At 40.1% G+C, this 14,087-nt stretch overlaps 1 protein-coding gene and 1 long non-coding RNA gene across 4 annotated transcripts in view; both read left to right on the top strand.

Annotated features, from left to right (window-relative positions):
* The window catches only part of LOC133503535 (uncharacterized), a 34,079-nt gene extending 24,766 nt beyond the window's left edge, over positions 1-9,313 (top strand). The window contains exon 3 of the long non-coding RNA XR_009795758.1: positions 8,769-9,313. This is a non-coding gene — a long non-coding RNA (uncharacterized LOC133503535). The remainder of the gene's footprint in view (positions 1-8,768) is intronic.
* Positions 9,314-10,333: 1,020 nt separating this feature from the next.
* Positions 10,334-14,087, top strand: part of nr5a2 (nuclear receptor subfamily 5, group A, member 2) — a 65,805-nt gene continuing 62,051 nt past the window's right edge. The window contains exons 1-3 of one of the 3 annotated variants that reach the window (XM_061824808.1): positions 10,795-10,846; positions 13,392-13,516; positions 13,599-13,717. In XM_061824808.1, coding sequence (XP_061680792.1) covers positions 13,507-13,516; positions 13,599-13,717 — 129 coding nt within the window. In that variant the 5' untranslated portion in view covers positions 10,795-10,846; positions 13,392-13,506. Of the gene's footprint in view, positions 10,847-13,370; positions 13,718-14,087 lie in introns of those variants that run through there. The other 2 variants (XM_061824806.1, XM_061824805.1) reach the window with 2 other exon arrangements.

Here is a 14,087-nt window from a genome sequence, read left to right as displayed (position 1 = left end):
TCCCACATCCCCAAACCATGCAACATTAATTGGACACTCTAAATTGCCCCTTGGTGTGACTGTGAGTGCGGCTGTTGTCTGTCTCTATGTGCCCTGCGTTTGACTGGCAACCAGTTCAGGGTGAACCTCGTCTCCTGCCCGTTGACAGCTGGGAGAGGCTCCAGCAATCCCCGCAACCCTTATGAGGATAAGCGGCTAAGCAAATTGATGGAGGGATGGGTGGATGGATGGATGTTTTTATATAGTAGGAGAAGTGCGCATTTTTTTCATCTTTAACAAGTTGGCTGGTCTCATTTTGTGTTCCGTAGCATGTATCGTATGTAGCATACGTAGCATAGACCGGACTAAGGAATTTAGATCTATAAATCAAATGTGAAAGAACAGAATAATTGTTATTAACAAATACTATAAAAGATGCATTTTTTTCATGCCTGTAGATGAAAACCTAATTGGACAGAAGTTGATACAGAGTAAATAACTGTTTTGCCAACTTTCCACCTTTTGAGAGAAAATTTAATCAAATGCAAAGATATGAGATTCTATCCATGCATGTGGGCTCCTGCAAATGATTATTGAAGTCATGATTCAGCACAATCATTTTGGTAGATATTAATCACTGTACAAAGTATATTTCTTTTTAAATGTGGATGTTTGTATGTAAAACAGAAATCGTGAAGACTTGAAATGAAGGTGGAAACAGCCTCTTTAAGCATTCCTTGTTGTCCCGTCCAATGATTGACTGGTTGGCTGAATAACTGAATTTTTATGGCGGCCCAAAAGCCGCCCCGCCTACTGGCTGACTGCTTGGATATCAAAATTATTCAATGCAGAAAAGACTCGTTCCAGATCAAATAAACTCCCATTTCAGTTCTTCCTATGTAAAAACGTCTAGTTGTCAATTCATTGATGTAGTCTTTCCTCCATCTCGCGTGCCAGACGCCTGTAGAATTTCTTTTGCAGTGTGGTTTGTACAGGAAAAGAGTACAATTCATTTGAGGTTGTCTTACTTCCTTTGTGAGAGTTTAGGAGAATTTACTGAGACAGTTTGTGAAGGCACTGCTGTGAAATATGTGATGCAGCATTGTAATGATAAAAGAGTTAGTGTTGGGAGTAATATGTTTAAAAAAAAAAAAGTAATCCAATTGCATCTTGTGGTGGAGTTTTCCTGTTGAGAATTTGAAAGCAAATCCTATTCAAATAATCTCATTTTGACTTGGCTTTGGGTTTCTGCGTCAGTCCCACCTTCAGGTAAGATCTAAATATACAGTCTTGGCTGTTTATTTCAGATGACATCATCAGATGTAACAAACAATCGTTGCAGCAGCAACACTAAACAATCGTATTCTACAGTCAGTGTGTTCCATTATTTGATGAAATTACGCTCTGTGATTTCAGTGGGGCATTCCCGTTGCCTTTTAAGGGGACTTGTATGAAAAGCAACAAAATCGGTCATTTTCCACAGGGTGTCAATTTTTGGGAACCATTAAAAAGACTTTTGCAATCATCCACAATTCTATTATGTAAGACCAGCTGCTGTGTATTGCTGCTGTCTTCGTAATTGCGCTCTGTTTAAGCTATGCCTTCCTGCACAGAGTTTTACCAGTTGTTGGTGCATCACTGGATGAAATTATTCAGCACCACTGGTCATGATATCACTCCTTACTCATCATCACTCATCTACATGTTAAACAAATTGTTAGTTAGATAGGGATGATATTAAAATAGAAATAAGATTACAATATTTTGGCTTATTTATTTAAAATTCATTTTCTGGGAGATCGACCATCGGAGGGGCATAGCCCCAGAATCTCGTACCCTACACGTAATCCTTGTGAAGGGTCCCCAAAATGGAAATTGAGGGAGGGTGGGTGTTTATTACTTCGCTTACCCAACCATTTTCTGCTGATTGGTGGATGAGCAGGAAATTGAACAAACAACCTTGAGTCACGGCCCCACTTCTTTAACCTTCTGGCCTGTCAAACCTTTGCTGTTATAATTGATGTTTGATAAGATATCATAGATATTTTTTTTTCATTTTTCTACCTTTAATGTTTGGTGCCTGGATGTGATAGAACGGGTAAACATGGAAACACATGAGGAAAGATTTATCATTGAAGAACAATGAACACCCACCCACCCTCTACCGTCTTCTAAACCGTAAAGCAGCCCTTCACCTGCCGGGTTTTATGGATCTGTGTGCTGCAATTAGGCTTTACTAGCCATTCCTGCATAACACAGCACAATAGGTGATCTAATTGCATGGTAACACACTGATTAGAGGCGTCGTCCTTTGGAAACTGGTCGGCATGTTAGTATTTGAACTTTTCTTTTCTTTTCTTTTGAATGTGATGTAAAAGCAGAGTACTGTCAAACATTAATGTTGATTTTTATCTTTTCCGTCCTTTTCTTTCATTTGGATTCATCCTAAAAATGTGGGACATTATACGTTTGAACACCATATATTTTTAATACCGGTAGTTGGGATTATAGCAGCAATTGTTGTATTGTAATGGATTTTTTTTTTTAAATTACTGCTCAATTTCCATTATACACATCAAGAGAACATACTTTTGGGGTTGGGCACATTTGAAAACAATTTTCGTCCTTTCTGGTGTGATATTTTTGCAATATACCTGTAGCAGGGGTGCTCAATGCGTCGAGTTGATAGTGAGGCACTATGGGTTGATTGCGACAGCGTGCCGAAAAAAAACAAAACAAAAGACAGCCCCCCCCCCGTTCATCGCGAAAGGGTAGCTGGTTAAAAAGTAGATCTTTGGGTAAAAAAGTCTGGGCACCCCTGACCTATAGTATTTTGGAAAATGGAGGAAATATATGAACTTCTATTTTTCTATTTCTTTTGAACTATTTTCTTTTTGATTACCATTTTAAAAAGGTCACATGTTGACGTAGGCATGATTACGTATTATCCAATACATATATGTTCTTGAAAAGTAATCATGCAATGTACAGAACTTCTATTCCCTTCAATTTCTATGCAGTCATTGCAGTTTTCTTTTTTCTTTCTACACCTATATCAAAAGTAGTACACAATTATCAAAACCTTAGACTCAAGGGGCAAAACATCGGCTCAAATTTGTACCACCATATGTCAGCCTCCCACCTTTACAAAACAACACACACACAGTGATTTGCAACTCATAATAAAACACAAATATTGAATGATGTCACTTCCTTACAATTCTAAATCATCCATCCATCCATTTTCCAAGCCACTTATCCTCACAAGGGTTCCAAGAGTGCTGGAGACTATACCAGCTCATTTTGAGCAAAAGGTGGATGACACCCTGAACTGGTTGCCAGTCAGTCGCAGGGCACATATTAAAGCAGAAATCGATCTCACGCTGCCTGCACCAAAGTCACGCGTGTGTACCACTACACCATCAGTGACCCTCAATTCCAAATTACTGACTGCCAAATTAGCTCACCCATGAGTCAAATGGTTCAATCCAGAGATTACCACACACACGAAAGGATGATTGCTTAACTGTAGGCACACCAATTACATTTAAGTACTATCGATATGACCGAGGAGTAGAGTTGCCAAAAGTTTTAAGTTAGCAAGCGCTGTGTGTAAATGGTTTGAAATCAAGTCGTGTGACATGATTGTTTCATATGACAATAAAATGCAGTTTTATCAATTAGAGTATAGTTTTTAGAAGAGTGTTTCATTTTGCAAACGATCAGATGTTTTATGCTACTTGTGCATGTTTATCTGAAGTGTGTCATATTTTGAGAAAATGAGCCGCTTTAAAAATCATGTTCAAGCAAACGTAAAAAACTAAACAATAGACATGGGTATAGATTACCAGGGAAGACACAAGCTTCCTCCCAAAGCAGAACATATGTAAATATGAATGGACAAATTGATAAAGTTTGCCTTTGTAAAGTCAATGTTTTTCTCTGTCTCGTTAGGTTGATAGTCAATGGTGCAAAAAAAAAGAAAAGCCCTGGGATAAAAAGAGGACGTGTAGAATTCATCATGTGTGTGTGTTTGTGTTGCGTAATTATATAGAGGTGTGTGTGTGTGTGTGTGTGTGTGTGTGTGTGTGTGTGTGGTGTGTGTGTGTGTGTGTGTGAGTGTGTTAGTGCCAAGGGTCAGCTCGAGGGGATACAATGTGTCTGTCACGAGTGACCGCTCAGCCAACACAGACACTATTGGAGCAGCACCACTGACAATTGACACCAATTGTGTCACAGGCAGGCAGAGAACGCGAATCAGTCCAATCCTTCTCGGACACTTTTTCACCTAGCAGACTGTTACAGCCAACCGCACACTGACCTCCGTTGTCGTCGTGAGCATGTGTGTGTGTATGTGTGTTGGTGTGTCTGGCAGCCGAGTCAAGCGGTCCACAACGTACACAATCACCCAGGATGCACTTAGACAAACAGCAGTGTGGATAGAGAAGAGGTTTTATAGTCAGGTGTGTGAGTGTGCGTGGGTGTGTTTCTCGTATAAGTGCACCCTTGTCATGAATGACCGCACACTCACCTGGTGTCTGAAACTGATTGTGGCCTTGCTGTATCCAAATCACCCCGCTTGTATAATGAATGTGAATGATGGGGTTAAAGGATAAATCCATCCAAAGATCATATGCTATATATCATAACCCAACACCGCTTCTTTCATTATCATTCTATTGTAAATTTTGTGATGTAGTGTACACATAAATCTCCACTTTACATTATCCTGGTCCTCACTTTTTTAGTACCTCCATCTTTCCTTATCTGTTTATTTATTATCTGTAACAAGCGTGTGAGGATTACAAATTGCTGAAAGTTGGGAAAATATCCCACTTCGTTCCAGTCAAACATACGTGGAAAAAAAAGCAATCATGATGACCTTGTTAGCATGTTGCTCAGTATTAGAGTTGCAGCATATTGTAGTCAATTACCGGACTCTACACTGGGGGAAAAAAACAGACTTTATAAAGATGACTACTTCATGTTTGTAAAGTCTGGGCACATTAGTTTTCTGGAACGTAGCATTTTCAACCAGTTTCCCTCAAGTCAGAATGCTTATCTTTGTGGGACACTACCTGTTGGCAGGTGCTCTGTAGTAGCTTATTGACAAAAAGTAAGACAGTATCGAAGTACCAAAGTGGTGCTGAAGCCTCCTTGGGATGGTAGAATCAAATGTAGCACTAACTAGTGTAACTTCGATTGAAAAAAAAAAAAAAAAAAAAAAAAAGCTTTCTCAGTACAGAGAGAGGGTTTGGACATGCAGAAGTAACAATTACACCCTCTGGTCTTAAAGTGTCTGGAAAGAAGGAGACACATTAATTATCATTTGCAGCGTGCCAGAACGTGTGTGGGTGCATATGTATGTCTGAGAGTGTGGACGGAGAAGTGGTTAGGTTGCGTAAATCACAGTTACCGCAGCACATATTCCAGGACATTCTCAGAGAAAAATGTTTACGCTAAGGAGAATTATATGTGTGTGACTACTTTCTCATACTGCTCCATTTTCTCATTGTCCATATTTAACGTCTCCTCGCTTGAGTTCTCTCATAACTGACGTCTTAAGTTGGCCTGTCATTTTCGTACTTTGTGAAATTTACTTAACTTATTATCAAATGATTAAATGAAACAAAAATATGAAGTTCCATTCTATGAACTTTCTTGGAACTACTGTCATGTATTTTAATGAATAATGCTGAACGGCCACTCCATCAAGCTTTCCCTTTGTTAGCCATGAATGTGCATCGCAGTCTTCCAATAGGAAAAAAGAAATAATGCGCTCACTTAAAATGTAAAATCCCTGCAGTCAAATTATAGATTTGTCTCACTAGAAATGGGTTAGACCAGCATTGAAGATTTCGTACACGAGTGCAAGCCAGCGGATCTGAAAGTGGACGGACTGCACCGCTGTGTTAGTGTTTGTTTAGCTGACTTCATTTGGTCCCAATCAAAGTAGCTACTGTCGTTACCTTTAAATGTGAAAGGCTCAATGGTGCCGTTCTTTGTGCATAAGAGCACAATGTGTAATTGCAGCATGTGTGTGAGTGCATTGTTTCTGTTCTTGGCCATGGTGTGGCAACAGATAATGTGAGTGTGTACACTTAATAAATACAGAATGAGCTGGTTATAACTGCCGTATTTTCTGCAGGGTAAGGCGCACCAATGAATGGCCTATTCTAAAGCTTTTTTCATATATAAGGTGCACTGCATTATAAGGTGCATGGAATAGATGCTACAGTAGAGGCTGGGGTTATGTTATGCATCCATTAGAAGGAGCTGCACTAAAGGCTCAATATTGCTACATCTATAACGTGCACCGGATTATAAGGCGCACCGTCGGCTTTTGAGAAAATTAAAGGCTTTTTGGTGCACCTTGTAGTGTGGAAAATACAGTACTGGCGACTTCACTTTGTCCATAGAAGCCAGTATCTGCCTGCATGTGCTGTTATCAAATCAATTTAAACCAGCGGAGGCCGATCCCTTCACTCAAACATCTCTCCTTCCACTTGTGTGAGCTGGTTCTTTGTGGGGTCTATAACACGAAATGTACCATAGAGTGTGTGTGTGTTTCTTTCGGCTTGTCCCTTTCGGGGTCGCCACAGCGTATCATCTCAGATGAACGCACATATTCGTCTGGCACAAGTTTTACGCCGGATGCCCTTCCTGACGCAACCCTTCTCAGGGAGTGGAGACCCCGGTGGGTTTACCAAACCAGGGCTCTAACCACTGAGCTACGGGGCCTGGATACCATAGAGTATCCAGTGAATTTCCCTTTGATGTATAATTATTCGTTAAAAGAGTGTTTTTTTATTGTTAATTAATGTCAGAGTACAACTGTGACACTATCTCAACTGAAGGCTCATTACGTCTCCACTGTACCCATCATTTAGTGATGTTATTATATCTGTATAAACTAACTAATCAACCAACTAACTAACTATATGTCTTCTATGAATTGTAGTCTGTATATTTACCTTGTACAATAAGTGTTGTACTGTTCCACTGATCTTACCAATCATACAGTGTCTTTATCATTTTGACTATTCAACTATTTACAAAGGTATTAGGCCTGTTCAGTGTTTGGAAAAAAAAAATACGGATGAGATAAATTGAAGACTTGGGTGAGACCAGCCAGGTTCCTCTCCTATTCTCTGCAATATTTAACCTCACAAATGTTTTTTTCTGAATGAATGGACCAAAAAAAAAAAAAAATCCCACATGTCAAATCTTCCCAACATAGAGGCAGCTGTTATAATCAGCAAGCGACATCAGGTTTTTGTAGGTCACTAATAACTATTAATATATGGGTTTCTTCATATATGTGGTCATGCAGTTGGTAAGGGAAACACAGTCAAATCCTGTTTTTATTTTATTAAGTGCGAATACACTGCCAGACCTTGAGTTTCATTCTGGAACACAATCTAAAAGATGGAATGTTTTTTTTTTTTGTTTTTTTTTTTTTTTTATGGAATTCAGTCAATCACTCAAATCCAACTGTTTACATCTCCACTTGCTTATCAGACCATAAATTGTGATGGTCTAACTGAGGAGGAAGTCTTGGACCAGATATTTACTCACGCTGGCCATTTCTTAGCAGAGCTGCAATGTTAAAAAAAATAAAACACACAACTTTGTGGAATTGGAGATTAATGCCTTGTCACGGTTTTGCACAATTGTATGATATTTTCTTTCTTCCCTTGATTTGCATCAATTGCTTCATGTTTGATGTACTTGGAAAATGCATCGAGTTGACATCCAAACTTGCATCATCTGAGCACTGATGTCGGACAAGCCGCTGGACTTCTAACCCCAAGAAACTTCCTCCCTTCTCTGTGTTGCGGTCTTTTCTTCTGCGATGATCTTTCATCTTTGCGTCATCTTCTGCTCTTCCTTCCTTCTGTGAAAGACATTAACGCTCGAACTCCCCACTGAGCCTTGCCTTCCCAGATTCACACCACTCTTTTATTAAATTTACCATCTGGTTTACTGTCCTCCGTTCTGATTTGACTGACATTTCATCAGATGTGAGGAAGTGTCGGGCCTTGACCTCCACTCTGGGTCACCGTGATCCACCATATTTTTGTCAATTTTTAATCCCCACCATACCACTAATATTAATACTGCGCACAGCACTTTACTAACTTACATCTAAAGATTACTCTAGTAGTAATAAACATTGCTGTGATGCATTTGGTAAAACAACAGAACAAGTCTTTTTGAAGACCAATTGTTTATCTCCTTCAAACTTTCCCCGACAAAACTTTGAGAGACTTTTGTTTTATATCTCAATCAAAAACTGAAAAAGATTGCTACATACTTGTAGAATATGATGATATATATTGATTTTTCATATCTAGTCCAACACTAATCAGGTCGAAAGTCACATCAGTTGGAGTTTTTAAATTCAGACGATTTACTGTAATTGCAAGTACTTTCAGAATATATCAGCAAGTGGTTGACATTTTTTAAAAGAAACCAAAAATGTAAATGCATGATGCATGTGATCAAGCCACTGGTAGATTGTTTGAGAAGTGTTACTGTAATATTTTTTCTTTTTTTTCCACAACTTCATTACTGTCACATGACTTGGTCAGCGTAAATGTTATACAGATTCATACAATGTCATATGTATTATTAAAAAGGACCGATTTTAATATCATGTACAAGTGCACAAAGGTTCTGTATAATTATTAATCAGTTGTTTTGTTGCTGTAGAGGTGATTCTCATTAAAATGTTGCTGCGTGCTCTCTGTAACCTTCTGACTAGCCTCACTTTCATGTTTTTGCAGGCATTTGGGAAGGAGATAAGCAAACCCTCAGACGATTGCAGCGTCCTTCCACTTTGGGTTGTCAGCAGCAAAGTTGCACCACCGAAACCTTTCGGCACATCTACACACGCACACATGCATTCCACTCAAAGGGGACAGTCTTTGTTTGATCCACTGTGAGGTTTATCTCCTAAACCCAAATGTCAACACTTTGTGTTGACACACTAAGTTTCCTCCAACAATCCAGTGTGGTCCGCAGTGGAAGCCCTGCGAGAGGAGCAAGTAAAAGTAGTTGACCCGGGGGCAGAATGGAAAGTCCAAATGAATATGGACAAATAATACGGATCGCAGGAATCGGCAAAAGCACACAAGCAGAGCGTTTTTCATGCAAAAAGAAAGACGCAAGCAACGTGGCCATGTTAGGGAGTCCAAATCATTTCAAAGCTCGGACAAGTCCAAAGTTTGAGTCTATTTTTAAGGGGCACTGTCTGTCGTTGCTCTTCCTCTTGTTGTCACTTTTTCAAAAGTGCATGCATTTGTCATTGTTAGAAGCAGCATCCAATATTAAAAAAAAAAAAATCAACAGTATTTTCATATTGATTTGCAGTTGTTTTTTTTTTTTTTGTGGCCCAGCATGATACATGACATAAAAAAAGATCTCACTCATGTGTTCCCCAATGTCTTACACCCCAGCACCCGGCGAGGAGCTTCCTCACTCCTGCAGGTTAATCATTCCAGCAGTGCTATCATGTCACAAGGGCTCTTATCTAATAACCTTACATGAAACCCCACCCCTTTCTTTCAACCTCCTTTACTACTTGTGAGATTGCATAAATTAGTTTGGGGGGAAGTTGGAAGCAGGATTTATGTGTGACGTTTAATTTCAAGCACACCGTTTTAAAGTATATCATGAGTCGAAGAGAGCAGCAAATTTACTGAAATGTAGTCTTGATGAATTGCGGAAATTACAAACTTTGAATATATTTCTCGTATCAAGAAATAGTTTCAGGTACTTCAAACAATACAGTATGCTGATCATGGTCAGCCCAGCTGTTTAAAAATATGGCGTGGGAGCCCTCGTGGACGCATGTTATTAAATCGGATGACGTATGAAAAAAGGGGTCCATGATTTATACATCAGTGATGAAAAGACACTTGATACACGTTCGTTTTTAATGGAGGTTTTACCATACCATGGAGCGTAAAGAAAGAAAGAAAGAAAGATGGTTAACACTTTGGATTTGCAGGTAAGCGTACATGAGATGGACAAAATGCACACACCCAAAAAAAAAAAAAAAAGTCCTTATAGTCCTTTTTTAGTTGTCATGAATCCATGGTCGTGTGCGGATGTCTGCGCGTGCATGCGGTCGTGCACTTTTAAATCAGGAACGCTGAGCCTCAACGTCCGCCACTAACACGATCTATCATCCCGGTGCCATTGAGGCGATGTGTCTCGCTCCAGTCGCGTGATTGGACCGGGGATTTATGACGTCAGACGACCGCATGAGTCCAGGATTGGAGGGAGGGGAGTAAACAACTCAGCCAGGAGGAGGAGGAGGAGGAGGAGGAAGAGAGGTTTCCACAGCTCAGACAGTCCGGCTTGACGCGCCGGGTCTGATTTTACGCACAGGGGCAGCGCGCAGATTTGCTAGTTGAGGCTTCAAAGTTATTCACACTAACTTTGTGAGTTTGTCGCGCCTTCAGCACATTTGGTGCGGACGCAAGAAAACTCATTTCGTGTTTCGATCCGCGTTGTGTACGTTGAGAGACACATTTCCAGTGCGCAACAGTGAATGGATCATTTTCCCCCCCACCCCCGCCCCCTCGTAGAATTATACTTTTGTTGTTGTTGTTGTTGTTGTAGCTAAATGACATTTTGACATTGAAAAGTGCAAAGGACGATTGCGCGATAACCCATCTGGAGCTAGACGCGGGCCACTTTGACCGGGAAGTGCGCCCGCCTGAGCGTCGCCCATCAGTCGGAGTGTCCCGCTGAGCTGAGGCCGGCGGCGCTGACATGCTGCCCAAAGTCGAGACTGACTCGCTGGGACTCTCTCGATCGTATGGGGAACAAGGACACATGCCAAGAAACGTGCAAGGTAGGAATCGACACTTCTCTCACTTTAGACATAGCAAAAAAAAAAAAAAAAAACTATACAAATGTCTTTTATTAAGGAGAATTAACCCACCCACAAGCGTGATTATTTGTACGTTGTACATTCTTTCAGATATCAAGGCGAATAATAGTTTGGGGTTCGTGTCACATTTAATGGATGATGAAATATGTTAGTTTATGCCGAGCATTCTGTTTCTTGCCGGTTTGAAGTAAATATCGGTGTAAGTTTGACTTCGGGCTCAAGCGCGCTGCTTGCGATCGCTGATCAATTGAATCACGCTTGCTGTGGATGTGCATTAAAAACTTCAGAAGTGAAAGCGGCACCCAGAATGGACCCATCGACTCAGTCCCGACGCTTAGATGAATGTACAAAAGAAACACCGGCGTTTTCCCCGTCCATTCAAAATATCTCGGTGGGCTGGATATGTAATTTCTTGATGTCAAATTTAGAGTCTTTCATTTTGTGACATTAGCTACATCGACCATTTCAATATTGCAAGAATTAATTTCCCTCTTCAGTTTATTTCGGACAAAAAGTGGAAAGTGCACAGTTGTTATTTAAATATGGCTCAGAAACAATCTAAGCATTATCAAAGTTTCAATTATTTATTTTAGGAAATGAACAATATATCACAGACTTATGTGTATGTACAATTTATTTTTTTCACCTGCGTATTTGGCCTTGTTCTTGATTTTTTTTAATGGTTACAATTTTACCATTTTGTTAATATTTTCCAAGATTAAGAACTAGATGATTTTATATGTTTTTGTTGTTGTTGTTGGGGGTGGGGGTGAGTCGTTGCGTATCGAAGACTAAAAAGAAACCCCGAGGTGGAGACACTTGTGTAACTGCGTCACCTGTCAAGCGCAAATTCTCTCTGCAGCTCCAGTTGCGCTCTCGTCGTTCGGCGGCGATCTAAGTTGGCAATCAATTAGCCCCCGCGAGTTTATGAGATGCTGATAAAGGACCGGAGACTCCCTGAAACGTAGAGTCAAAAGTGACTGGTTACAAGTCCACTTATCTGCTTTTACACGCGCAATAAAACAAGGTAGCTCCGGACACATTTTATTTTTTATTCTTTATTTTCATGGGAGCGTTTGGATTTTCGCAAATGCCAGAGCAGAAGACCAACAATTGAATCGGACAGTTCCTGCAATTTTAAGGTAACGGAAAGTTCTTCCTTGCAAAATTGAAACTTGCGCGTTTTGATTCTCTTGCATTGCGATGAGCGGTACACAAAAAGCACAGTAGCTCACTATTCTTCTTTATCTATTTTTTTAAATTCATGAATCCCTCTATATTCAATATTGCGACCTCTTTTTGAATAATGCAAAGTGCTTTTCATGTTACAAATTGTCAGTATATTGCACTATTTAATTCTGTGTGTATATATATATATATATATATATATATTTATATATATATATATATATATCTTCATTTTAAAAATGTAAAATTGTCTCTATTTCTATATACATATAACTTTGAGGCACAGTGGAACTTGTTGCTGTGATGCACGTGTAAGAGAGATTTAACTTCTCCAAAAATTATTATAATTGGAGTTTTAAAAAAAATGTTCGAGCGAAGGCCTCAACGAAGTCTCTAGAAAGAAAAAAAGGGGGGGAAAACATTTTGCACCGTTTGATCTTTTACGATTACAGCTGTAATTTTTGCAACTCTTGTAAATGTCAGTCTCTTTTTTTGCTGAGTGGTGCAACCCTTTTATAATAAGTGAGGTACATCATTTAATAACCAGGTAATAAATTAAACGACACGTTTTAATATCACTAATTCATAACTATAGAGGAAGGGTTGAGGTTGTTCTCCGTGAAAGGTTGTCTTTGCAATTATGCACAACTCGCGCCAGACAGTTAAACAAAAGTGAAATAAAAAATAAAGAGGCCGTTACCATTGCGTTTGTTAGCGGGAATAATCACGTTGGTTGTTTCTTTGTGGCCTGCAGTGATGAGCGCTTACGTGTGTTGTGTGCGTGTGTGTGTGTGTGTGTGCGCGCGCGTGTGTGCGTGCGTGTGTGTGTGTGTGTGTGTGTGTGTGTGTGTGTGTGTGTGTGTGTGTGTGTGTGTGTGTGTGTGTGTGTGTGGTGTGTGTGTGTGTGTTTTGATTTTGTCTGTGGGCGGCAACATGTTCTCGCGCACTCCTTAACGCTAATATCTCTCTGGATTCCCCAGCGAGTTCGACGTGGATGTCTTGCATATTTATGAGACTCACTTTCTTCGTCTTCTTTTCGGAGGGCTTCTCATTTGCAAGCCGATGTGCAGGAATTAAACGAAATAATTGACAGCGTCTGTCTGTCTGTCTGTCTGTCTTTCGGCGGCACGGTTCTTGACCGGTTATCACATCTGCATCACAGTTCTGAGGACCGGAGATCAAATCCTGGCCTCACCTGTGTAGAGTTTGCATGTTTTCCCCTGCCTGTGTGGATTTTCTCCGCGTCGGAGTTTACTTGAAGAATCTAAATTGCTCCGAGGCGTGAATGTGTGCGCAAATGGTTGTTTGTTTGTTTGAGCCCTACGATTGGCTGGCGACCAGTCCAGGGTGTACCCCGCCTCTCGCCCGAAGATACCTGGAATCGGCTCCAGCACGCCCACGAGCTCAGTGAGGAGTATCAGTAGGGAAGATGAATGAATGAATGTTAGTCTTTTTTTTTACCCCCCTTCCGGAATGTCGCGCAGTATTCTAATCGCCCTCTGTGTGTACGCCTTTCTCCTTGCAGTTCCACAATTAAAAATGATGGACTACTCATATGACGAAGACCTGGATGAGATGTGTCCCGTGTGTGGGGACAAGGTTTCAGGCTACCACTACGGACTGCTCACCTGCGAGAGCTGCAAGGTTAGTGCATTGGCACTTTATGGGGCGTCAAACTCATTTGTGTTACTCCTGTTTGCTGTTAGGAACTGTATAAATGTTGTATCGCCTTATATCATTATTATATTTACATTAAAACAACATACTGGTGGAAAACTTCAATTAAAATCAAAAGTCATGGATATATTGGTTTTTTTTTTTTTCAACTATTGTTCAAATAAATGTAAAACGGTATTTTGGGAACATATTTCTTGCAATATCTTAATGTTATTATTTCTTATATATGGCAATTTGAAACTTTGGAACAGAGTTTGCAAGAATCCTGGAAATTGCCTGGGATGATTTGCTTTTGTGGACCACAAAAAAAAAAAAAAAAATGTTTTTCTAAATGATG

Source organism: Syngnathoides biaculeatus, chromosome 7 (assembly GCF_019802595.1).
Source record: "Syngnathoides biaculeatus isolate LvHL_M chromosome 7, ASM1980259v1, whole genome shotgun sequence".
Taxonomy (NCBI): Eukaryota; Metazoa; Chordata; class Actinopteri; order Syngnathiformes; family Syngnathidae; genus Syngnathoides; species Syngnathoides biaculeatus.
Note: the sequence above shows the minus strand (reverse complement) of the source record. Positions and strands in the feature narration are given on the sequence as shown.